Here is a 12,246-nt window from a genome sequence, read left to right on the forward strand (position 1 = left end):
CTGGGCTACATGGGGTGTGATACACACCGTATCAAAACATATAGGCCTATGGGCTGGGCTACATGGGGTGTGATACACACCGTATCAAAACATATAGGCATATGGGCTGGGCTACATGGGGTGTGATACACACCGTATCAAAACATATAGGCCTATGGGCTGGGCTACATGAGGTGTGCGTCTAGGATTTGAAAAAGTCGCAAAGCTGCCTTACTGCACACAAGTTGGGCATCAAGGGATAATGCATCATTCACAAGTGATAGGCTAATATTGTCAACCATCAGACTATTCTTATCTTTACATATATTATTTAGTATATGTGTGAAATTAGTTTTGATTCACATTATCCTGAAGAAGGCACAGAACATTGATGATTTACTGATTTGTTTTAAATTACTGGGAGTTTATATATATATATAGAGAGAGAGAGTGTGCGACTCTCTTTATTTTCATAGCTTATAGTTTATTCAGTGTTAGCACCTCTACACTAAATCATGTTTTCTGGGTGTGCGCCAGCTCATGCTGTTTATTGGATTTAGAATGCACCATTAACATGCACCTGTCTCGAAGCAGGGGGGGAGAAACAGGAACAAATCTATGCACTTAAATAGCGAATGGAGGACACTTTTCCCGTGGTTCATTTTCTAGCCTATACTCTTGTTGTAAAGAGAAGCAATGTGCTTAAAAGTTGAGAAATAAATATAGTAGGCCTAGCCTATAGAAAGCTGATGGGATCCTCCTCTTTTTAATAGAGGCCATCACTCCGTCGTTTTCTCACGCAATTGTATAGCTAATAGAAATGTTGTTGCCCCACATGAGCTCATGGGCTCTCATGAAGTGTTTGATTTGATTTTCAAATACATTTGCATTGATGTCAGTGATTAGAGGGGCAATAGAGTGCCGAGTACCAGACGGTTAGGATTTTTGGTTGGCTACTAATGACCATCCGCAGCATCAGAGCTTGGAGATGCCTAATTACCGTGACTAAACGTTGATTAGTCACGTGGAAATTCACGTGGAATTTGACAGCCGTCATGACTCATAACCACCGGTGTGGTGGTAATACGGTCACTGTAACAGCCCTAACTCAAGCCAACTCATTCACTACTGTGAAACCACCCCAGCAAGTCTGTGGGGAATATATAATTGACTCATTGCCCAACTGTGGAATTACAGAGTGAGGAGAGATAGTCAAAAATATATTAGCATCACAAAGTGACATCCACTTCCCTTCCTGAATCAGTCCTTACAATGACAAAATCACTGGGTCAAAGTCACTAACAGAAAACTACTGCATCAGCAACTTCTTAATGACTCCTTGTCCCTGTACACAGCTACACTGTCTAACTACTGATGGTACAAAAGAACACACACACACACACACACACACACACACACACACACACACACACACACACACACACACACACACAGCTAGAAATGAACTCTTCCTGCTCTCAGCGTTAGTTGGCTCAGCCACTAGTTTGAAAAACATTAACACAACCAAAGAGATATTGAGTAGGAGAGAAGTGGGGGGGGGGTTTAGAGAGAGAAGAGGAGAGTCACTCTCACCTGTCCTGGCATGTGCAACAGGGCCATCCTCGCTGGAGAGGAACGATAAACACACAGCGGAGGAGAGGGAGAAAGAAACTAACGTTTCTCTGAAAAGAGGGAGGAGAGAAGGAAGCAGGTGGGAGGAGAGAAGGAAGCAGACAGCACTTTTAGAGACGTAGTGGGCGTGTGTTGCTACTTCAGAATGAGTAAGAGCAGCCACTCTTCCCTTCTCTCGCTCTTTCTCCTCTCTTTCAACATACACCTGCCGTATTGCCTACATAACGGCTTACAGTTAAACATTTACAAGCTTAACAAGAGGTGATCAATTCTAAAAGGTTCCTCTCCATTTTAGAGACACATATTTCCCTCAGATTACACAGACACACAAAGAATTCGATAAACTCCCATAACTACTGGGTGAAATACCGCAGTGTGCCATCACAGAAGCAAGATTTGTGACCTGTTGCCACAAGAAAAGGGCAATCAGTGAAGAACAAACACCATTGTAAATACAACCTATATTTATGTTGATTTATTTTCCCTTTTGTGTCACATCTGCTCCTGCAACGCCATCTAGTGCTCATCCTGTGTCTCCTTGACCTGCCGCCACTCCCCCAGTACCCTCTCCCTCTCTCTGTGTGTGTGTGATTGTGTGGGCGGAGACAGGTGTGCTGGAGTCAGAGCAGATCCCCACCAGCTGCAACCTGTTCCATAATCAAGATCTCTACAAATACTCAGCCCTGCCACTTCCACGCTGCCAGATCGTAATCTCTGCTCAGTCAGTCTACGTTTCTAGCCATTTGTTACTATTCAGATCCTGTTATCATGTTGTGCCTGTTTTCCTCTCCGCTACAGTTCTGCCCGCTCTGACTCTGGTCCATGTCTCCTGTCCCACGTCTCATCATCCTGCTACTCTGTCCTGGATTCCCCACTCTACTGCTCCCTTGGATTCCCCCCCGGACCTGCTTACCCTGTCACAAACCCTCTCGCTCCAGCCTCAGCCTCCTCACCTGGTTACCCTGTCTCAACCCCTCTCGCTCCAGCCTCCTCACCTGGTTACCCTGTCTCAACCCCTCTCACTCCAGCCTCAGCCTCCTCACCTGGTTACCCTGTCCCAACCCCTCTCGCTCCAGCCTCAGCCTCCTCACCTGGTTACCCTGTCCCAACCCCTCTCGCTCCAGCCTCAGCCTCCTCACCTGGTTACCCTGTCCCAACCCCTCTCACTCCAGCCTCAGCCTCCTCACCTGGTTACCCTGTCTCAACCCCTCTCGCTCCAGCCTCCTCACCTGGTTACCCTGTCCCAACCCCTCTCACTCCAGCCTCAGCCTCCTCACCTGGTTACCCTGTCTCAACCCCTCTCGCTCCAGCCTCCTCACCTGGTTACCCTGTCCCAACCCCTCTCACTCCAGCCTCAGCCTCCTCACCCCATTACCCTGTCTCAACCCCTCTCGCTCCAGCCTCAGCCTCCTCACCTGGTTACCCTGTCTCAACCCCTCTCGCTCCAGCCTCAGCCTCCGCACCTGGTTTCCAGCAACCCGCCCAAGCTTCCCCTGACCTGCACTCTATCTCCCCCTTGTGTTTTAATAAATACCCTGGTACCTTCATCCCAGTCTCCTCATCGGAGTCTGCTCTTGGGTTCCCCTGCTCCACTCCGTGTAACATTTTCTACTTTAACTGTTTGCGCATCGTGATAACACTGTACAGCCATAATGTGACTTTTGAAATGTCTCTAATCCTTTTTTAACTTTTGTGAGTAATGTTTACTGTTTATTTCTGATTGTTTATTATCTATTTCACTTGCGTTGGCAATGTAAACATGTTTCCCATGCCAATAAAGCCCTTTTAATTTAATTGATTTGATAGAGAGAGAGAGACTGTGTTTATGTAAATCTAGCCCTAGGGCTAACCCTTTTCTCTGAAACAGGGTTTTCCTTCCTTTTGACCCTGACACACAAACACACGCGCAGACACAGAGGCAACAGAAACTGAGCAGAATAACCCAGCTCACCTGAGGGAAAGAGTTAATTTGACCACCAAGCTGGAGAGTCAGCCCTTCTCTACTTCGTAAACATTTCTAACAGAGACCAGCCTGCACACACACACAAGCACACACACACACACAAGCACACACACACACAAAAGCACACACACACACAAAAGCACACACACACAAGCACACACACACAGTTGGGTTACTGAATCACTAGTGAAACTGGAGTATAATTGTTAACATAGTTCCTCATGACCATAGAAAGTAGTCTGTATAGACTACTACTGTACACAGTTCTGTGAGATATACTCTGAGTAGCAGCAGTCGTAAACTGAAAGCAGGTCTGTGTACAGTAGACCTTTGAGCACACCACACACACACACCAAGCACTAATGCTGCAGGGTCACAACCTGGTGGACAAACTGAATATGATCAGGATATGGTATATGATGAGGAAACTGACTGCTGGCCTGTAGAGGGCGATGAAGCTCTTCACAGCCAGAGATAAGACTGCTCCTGTGAAACCTCACCACACACGCACACACACACGCACACGCTCACACACACGCTCACACACACGCTCACACACACACGCACACACACACTCTCACACACACGCTCACACCAACGCTCACACACGCGCGCACACAAACAAACGCACGCAAACACACGCAAACACACACTCACTCACACACACTCACTCACACACGCTCACTCACACACCCTCACTCACACACCCTCACTCACACACACAAGCTCACTCACACACACACAAGCTCACTCACACACACACACACGCTCACACACTCACACCCACTTCTGAAAGGGAAGCAGTTTATTTGAGACTGTTGGTTTAGATTGTCTCTAATGCAATAGAACAAACGACAGAAGTGGAACTGACAACATTGGGGGCCAATCAGAGGCCCTCTTACCTATGTGTGTGTGTGGTTCTGGGGGGCAAGACAGGAGGTCGACGTGAAATTGGAGCAGGGCCGCGAGGCTCTTTAGGGCCCGCCCCCACCACGTAGACTTTAGAGGGGAGGGTGGGCACGTCTTGATCAGAAGAGGAAGACTGGTCATATTGTTCAACTGAGAAGAAAGAGGAGGAGAAAGAGGGCGAAACAGGGGAGGGCTTTCTTCCTTCCTCCCCCACCTGCTGGGGGTGTCTGGCTGGTGAAACAGGGGAGGGCTTTCTCCCTTCCTCCCCCACCTGCTGGGGGTGTCTGGCTGGTGAAACAGGGGAGGGCTTTCTCCCTTCCTCCCCCACATGCTGGGGGTGTCTGGCTAGTGAAACAGGGGAGGGCTTTCTTCCTTCCTCCCCCACCTGCTGGGGGTGTCTGGCTGGTGAAACAGGGGAGGGCTTTCTCCCTTCCTCCCCCACCTGCTGGGGGTGTCTGGCTGGTGAAACAGGGGAGGGCTTTCGCCCTCCCTCCCCCACATGCTGGGGGTGTCTGGCTAGTGAAACAGGGGAGGGCTTTCTTCCTTCCTCCCCCACCTGCTGGGGGTGTCTGGCTGGTGAAACAGGAGAGGGCTTTCTTCCTTCCTCCCCCACCTGCTGGGGGTGTCTGGCTGGTGAAACAGGGGAGGGCTTTCTTCCTTCCTCCCCCACATGCTGGGGGTGTCTGGCTGGTGAAACAGGGGAGGGCGTTCTCCCTTCCTCCCCCACCTGCTGGGGGTGTCTGGCTGGTGAAACAGGGGAGGGCTTTCTCCCTTCCTCCCCCACCTGCTGGGGGTGTCTGGCTGGTGAAACAGGGGAGGGCTTTCTCCCTCCCTCCCCCACCTGCTGGGGGTGTCTGGCTGGTGAAACAGGAGAGGGAGAGAGGCTAAGGAGAGGTACAGTGGGGGGATTGGTGGAGAGGCTAGGGAGGGGTACAGTGGGGGGATTGGTGGAGAAGCTAGGGAGGGGTACAGTGGGGGGATTGGTGGAGAGGCTAGGGAGGAGTACAGTGGGGGGATTGGTGGAGAGGCTAGGGAGGGGTACAGTGGGGGGATTGGTGGAGAAGCTAGGGAGGGGTACAGTGGGGGGATTGGTGGAGAGGCTAGAGAGGGGTACAGTGGGGGGATTGGTGGAGAGGCTAGGGAGGGGTACAGTGGGGGGATTGGTGGAGAGGCTAGAGAGGGGTACAGTGGGGGGATTGGTGGAGAAGCTAGGGAGGGGTACAGTGGGGGGATTGGTGGAGAGGCTAGGGAGGGGTACAGTGGGGGGATTGGTGGAGAGGCTAGGGAGGGGTACAGTGGGGGGATTGGTGGAGAGGCTAGAGAGGGGTACAGTAGTCGGGGTGTTTGTAGAGGGGTGTTTATTGTTATGTTTACATCTGGGTTTGGGTGCCATGGGTGAGTGTTTAGGGGAGGTGGGGATGAAGCGTAGTGGGGGGCCGTTTGGGGTGCTGCGAGGGGGGATGGGGGGTAAGAGGGGGTCCTGGGCAGTAGAATGGGGGGCGGTAGAATAGGAGGTAGAGTTGGGATTGGGGGTGGTAGGGCAGAAGGTAGGGTTGGGATGGGGGGAAGTCTGGCCACAGTCCAATGTCTCTACAGGGACAGAGCGGTACTTATTCCTCTCCTTAGGGACTGGTCTCGGTCTCTCTCCATCCCTCTCTTCTTCCCTGAACACTGATCTCTCCTTAGGGACTGGTCTCTCTTCTTCCCTGAACACTGATCTCTCCTTAGGGACTGGTCTCTCTCCTCTGGATACTGGTCTCTGTGCCGGTAGTAGTGTCTCTCTTCCCAAAGGACTGGGTCTGAACACAGCTCTCTCTTCCTCTTTCTGGTCTCCCTCTGCAGCCAAGTGTGTGAGTAGGGCATCGTGCTCTCTCTCGGGGTGTGTGTGATGTGTTTTTTGCAGACTAGCTAGGATGCGTTTGCGGTGTCCAGGCAATGTGATTCCAATCGTCTCCAGCTGATCCTGGGTCAGCCCTTGGCATTCCAATAACGTTTCAAACCCGGCGTCCTGGAACACTGGGAGATACTGTTCCAGATGCAGCACACACAGCCACTCCCACACCGACACACACCCCTCCGAATCAGACATCACCACAGAGTGTGTGTTTGAGTGGGTGTGTGTCTCTTCGTGTACGTGTGTGTGAAGATGTGTGTCCCTGTGTGTGTCCAGGCAGTGTTCAGATCAAACCTGTGGAAGAAACAGGAAGACAAGTTAGGATTTCAACCTTTATCAATAGAAGTGTACATTCAGTCAATACAATTCACTTACAGTATATTACGTTCAGAAACACACTGGAATTTTAATGTTTCCGCTTTTCTTATAACCCATTTCTGTATTCATGCAAGTGGCTGACTCTATAAATCTTCACTATCAGTAGCTTAATTTGGCAGTACACCCGGACCGTGTTTTGAGAACGAAGGAAAAATATCTCACGTTCAAGGTCTCAGCTTAGAGAGAAAGAAGCCTTGTATAAGGTATTGGTCGGTCACATGTTCTGAACCAGTATTGGTCGGTCACATGTTCTGAACCCTTATTGGTCGCTCACATGTTCTGAACCAGTATTGGTCGGTCACATGTTCTGAACCAGTATTGGTCGGTCACATGTTCTGAACCAGTATTGGTCGGTCACATGTTCTGAACCAGTATTGGTCCGTCACATGTTCTGAACCAGTATTGGTCGGTCACATGTTATGAACCAGTATTGGTCGGCCACATGTTATGAACCAGTATTGGTCGGCCACATGTTCTGAACCAGTATTGGTCGGTCACATGTTATGAACCAGTATTGGTCCGTCACATGTTCTGAACCCTTATTGGTCGGTCACATGAATGAAACAAAACGGTATTGATGAATGAATTATGCTAAATCATGCAAATAGAACTTGTCTGTGTATAGCCGTATATAAGACAACTGCTGCGTCTGCCCAGGCTGAGCTCCTGATTGACATGTGTGCTATGGTGCATTGAGTTGGTTGGAACCTCTCCAGCTCGCTGACAATAAACAATGATTAATTTAAGATTGACTATGAATAAGAATGTATAAGAATTTCCCATGACAACATACACACGGAAACCCCATGAAGAGGATGTTACAGTATAAGACTAGAGTGAGCTTACCATCTTTCACAGAGTTTCAAAATCAAGAAGTTCCACCGCTTGGTCAAGGAACACCAGAGCAAAAAGCATTACTGTTGGTAAATTATTTTTTCTTCCTCTTGCCCTCTTCTCTCTCTAGCTTTCTATCTCACCTTCTCTCACCACAGATAAGAGACCACCATCTCTAGACGGACCACAAACACACAGCCCCAGCTCCTCGCACGCGAGCAAACACACACACACACACACACACACACACACACACACACACACACACACACACACACACGCACACACACACACACACACACACACACACAGTATGATAGAGGATGCCTCTTTCTCTCGTCCTAAGCTAAACTAAAAATACCTCGTCTTAAAGTAACACTTGAAGTAATCAACAGATCTTCATCTATAGAGTCTGAGAACTGTGGTGTGCTCTTTAAAAACCTCCACCACTATTTCTCCATCTCTCTCTCCCTCTGACAAACACACGCAGTTCTTTAATACACAAACTATAAACTAAAAAGTCATAATTATACTTTTTTCTAAACTGCCTTCTATAAATAGGACCTATTGACTGATGAATGTCTGTTTTGTTATAACCGTGTTTTTCCTTCTGCTTGCATTCTGTCTTTTTATTTACATGTGTGTATTTTCTTTAATTTATGTCATTCAGGGCTCATCTGTAAAAGAGACCTTGGCCTCAGTATGACTCCATGATAATAGAAAAGTAAATATAAAAATAAATATAAAATTAATTAAAAGGACTAAAGTGGAGCCCCAGTAGTATACGTATAGTATGTGAATATTCTTCTCCTTTGCTGAAATACTGTAGAAGCTACAAGATGAATGTGTATCAGACTTGGACATCAGGCACTGTACGTTCACCATATCTCATAGCTTCAACGGTAACTCAAATGTGGAACAAGAGGATGCTTTGTACAAGGATGTAAGAGCCGAGTGACACAAGAGACATATTACACATAACACACATGCACGCACGCACACACACACACCTACTCACACATCAACATTAACAGTCTAATAGGGCAACTCTATTTGATTCTGAAACCAGAAGGACCAGACTAACAGACCATCAGACTGAAGGACAGAGGTGGTGTCAATCACCCATCACAAGAGAGTCAACACGCACACGCAGGCCTGCCTGTACCTGCTACTGCTAAAACAGAGCGATCTAAAGACAGTGTCTTTATATGATGGACACACACAACCGGTGTCTATTTTGCATGTTAAATGGACACCATATATGTGTGTGTGTGTGTGTGTGTGTGTGTGTGTGTGTGTGTGTGTGTGTGTGTGTGTGTGTGTGTGTGTGTGTGTGTGTGTGTGTGTGTGTGTGTGTGTGTGTGTAAGGACATAAGTGTCAGTAAAATAATTGCAAAATCATTTCCTGTCTTCCTCTAACTGACAGATCAGAGACCACAGAAGGAAACGCTGTGCTCGCCCTCTCTCAATTGAAGGGGTTTTATTGGCATGGGAAAGATATTTTTACATTGCCAAAGCAAGTGAAATCGATAAACAAAAAGTGAAATGAACAGTAAACATTACACTCACAAAAGTTCCAAAGGAATAAAGACATTTCAATTGTCATATTATGTATATATACAGTGTTGTAACGATGAGCAAATAGTTAAAGTACAAAAGGGAAAATAAATAAACATAAATATAGGTTGTATTTACAATGGTGTTTGTTCTTCACTGGTTGACCTTTTCTTGTGGCAACAGGTCACAAATCTTTCTGCTGTGATGGCACACTGTGGTATTTCACATATGGGAGTTTATCAACATTGGATTTGTTTTCGAATGCTTTGTGGGTTTGTGTAATCTGAGGGAAATATGTGTCTCTAATATGGTCATACATTTGGCAGGAGGTTAGGAAGTGCAGCTCAGTTTCCACCTTATGTTGTGGGCAGTGTGCACATAGCCTGTCTTCTCTTAAGAGCCAGGTCTGGTTTCAGCGGCCTTTCTCAATAGCAAGGCTATGCTCACTGAGTCTGTACATAGTCAAAGCTTTTCTCTCTCTCTTCTCGAGAATTGAGGAACAACATTGAAAGGAAACCGTGTCTACTGTATAGATGTATGTCTACCTGCAACTAAAAGATATTCTCTCTTTGTAATGTGGGTTTGTAAGTCAGTAGGTAGTAGTACCAGTAGTAGCCTGAGTCAGTAGTACACTGAGTCAGGAGGTAGTAGTACCAGTCAGTAGTACACTGAGTCAGTAGGTAGTAGTACCAGTAGTAGCCTGAGTCAGTAGGTAGTAGTACCAGCAGTAGCCTGAGTCAGCAGTAGCCTGAGTCAGTAGGTAGTAGTACCAGTAGTAGCCTGAGTCAGTAGTAGCCTGAGTCAGTAGGTAGTAGTACCAGTAGTAGCCTGAGTCAGTAGGTAGTAGTACCAGTAGTAGCCTGAGTCAGTAGTAGCCTGAGTCAGTAGGTAGTAGTACCAGTAGTAGCCTGAGTCAGTAGGTAGTAGTACCAGTAGTAGCCTGAGTCAGTAGGTAGTAGTACCAGCAGTAGCCTGAGTCAGTAGGTAGTAGTACCAGCAGTAGCCTGAGTCAGTAGGTAGTAGTACCAGTAGTAGCCTGAGTCAGTAGGTAGTAGTACCAGCAGTAGCCTGAGTCAGCAGTAGCCTGAGTCAGTAGGTAGTAGTACCAGTAGTAGCCTGAGTCAGTAGGTAGTAGTACCAGCAGTAGCCTGAGTCAGTAGGTAGTAGTACCAGTAGTAGCCTGAGTCAGTAGGTAGTAGTACCAGTAGTAGCCTGAGTCAGTAGGTAGTAGTACCAGTAGTAGCCTGAGTCAGTAGGTAGTAGTACCAGCAGTAGCCTGAGTCAGCAGTAGCCTGAGTCAGTAGGTAGTAGTACCAGTAGTAGCCTGAGTCAGTAGTAGCCTGAGTCAGTAGGTAGTAGTACCAGTAGTAGCCTGAGTCAGTAGGTAGTAGTACCAGTAGTAGCCTGAGTCAGTAGGTAGTAGTACCAGCAGTAGCCTGAGTCAGTAGGTAGTAGTACCAGCAGTAGCCTGAGTCAGTAGGTAGTAGTACCAGTAGTAGCCTGAGTCAGTAGGTAGTAGTACCAGCAGTAGCCTGAGTCAGCAGTAGCCTGAGTCAGTAGGTAGTAGTACCAGTAGTAGCCTGAGTCAGTAGGTAGTAGTACCAGCAGTAGCCTGAGTCAGTAGGTAGTAGTACCAGTAGTAGCCTGAGTCAGTAGGTAGTAGTACCAGTAGTAGCCTGAGTCAGTAGGTAGTAGTACCAGTAGTAGCCTGAGTCAGTAGGTAGTAGTACCAGCAGTAGCCTGAGTCAGCAGTAGCCTGAGTCAGTAGGTAGTAGTACCAGTAGTAGCCTGAGTCAGTAGGTAGTAGTACCAGCAGTAGCCTGAGTCAGTAGTAGACTGAGTCAGTAGGTAGTAGTACCAGCAGTAGCCTGAGTCAGCAGTAGCCTGAGTCAGTAGGTAGTAGTACCAGTAGTAGCCTGAGTCAGTAGGTAGTAGTACCAGCAGTAGCCTGAGTCAGTAGGTAGTAGTACCAGTAGTAGCCTGAGTCAGTAGGTAGTAGTACCAGTAGTAGCCTGAGTCAGTAGGTAGTAGTACCAGTAGTAGCCTGAGTCAGTAGGTAGTAGTACCAGCAGTAGCCTGAGTCAGCAGTAGCCTGAGTCAGTAGGTAGTAGTACCAGTAGTAGCCTGAGTCAGTAGGTAGTAGTACCAGCAGTAGCCTGAGTCAGTAGTAGACTGAGTCAGTAGGTAGTAGTACCAGTAGTAGCCTGAGTCAGTAGTACCCTGAGTCAGTAGGTCTCACTAACGCTGTACATACTTGAGTGTGCGCGTGCACACACACACACACACACACACACACACACACACACACACACACACACACACACACACACACACACACACACACACACACCTGACTAAGGGCATTTCTGGACTGTTCCGCACCAAAGTGTTAAGGAGATTGGTGCCAAGTCAACAGCTGAATGGATCTGTTGAGTCTACACTGTAAACAATAAAGAGGGACGCAACATGCAAAAATTTCTACGTTTTTACTGAGTTACAGTTCACAGAAGGAAATCAGTCAATTGAAATAGGCCCACCCACTTGGAAACTAGGTCCACCCACTGGGGAGCCAGGCCCAGCCAATTAGAATGAGTTTTTCCCCACAAAAGGGGTTTATTACAGACAGAAATACTCCACAGCACCCCCTCCCCCCCTCAGACAATCCCACAGGTGAAGAAGCTGGATGTGGAGGCCCTAGGCTGGCGTGGTTACATGTGTTCTGTGGTTGTGAACGTACTGCCAAATACTCTAAAATGACGCTGGAGGCGTAGTGGACATACCTGCAGTCAGCATGCCAATTGCACACTCCCTCAAAACTTGAAACATCTGTGGCGTTGTGTGACAAAACTGCCCATTTTAGAGTGGCCTTTTATTGTCCACAGCACAAGGTGTAATGATCATGCTGTTTAAATCAGCTTTTTTAAAGAGGGTAATCAGTTTCTTGATATGCTACACCTGTCAGGTGGATGGATTATCTTGGCAATGGAAAAATGCAACTAAATTTGTGCACCAAATTTGAGAAGGTTTTTGTGCATATAGAACATTTCTGGGGTCATTTATTTCAGCTCATGGAAAATGGGACCAACACTTTACATGTTGC

The 12,246-nt window shown here is 47.6% G+C and overlaps 1 protein-coding gene across 3 annotated transcripts in view; it reads right to left on the reverse strand.

Moving 5' to 3' along the window:
• LOC129831705 (arf-GAP with Rho-GAP domain, ANK repeat and PH domain-containing protein 1-like) overlaps positions 1 to 12,246 on the reverse strand; it is an 84,895-nt gene that overhangs the window by 66,291 nt on the left and 6,358 nt on the right. For all 3 annotated transcript variants that reach the window (XM_055895086.1, XM_055895084.1, XM_055895085.1), the window contains exon 2: positions 4,477 to 6,671. In XM_055895086.1, the coding sequence (XP_055751061.1) occupies positions 4,477 to 6,572 (2,096 nt within the window). In that variant the 5' untranslated portion in view covers positions 6,573 to 6,671. The remainder of the gene's footprint in view (positions 1 to 4,476; positions 6,672 to 12,246) is intronic.

This window comes from Salvelinus fontinalis, chromosome 33, assembly GCF_029448725.1.
Source record: "Salvelinus fontinalis isolate EN_2023a chromosome 33, ASM2944872v1, whole genome shotgun sequence".
NCBI classification, from domain to species: domain Eukaryota; kingdom Metazoa; phylum Chordata; class Actinopteri; order Salmoniformes; family Salmonidae; genus Salvelinus; species Salvelinus fontinalis.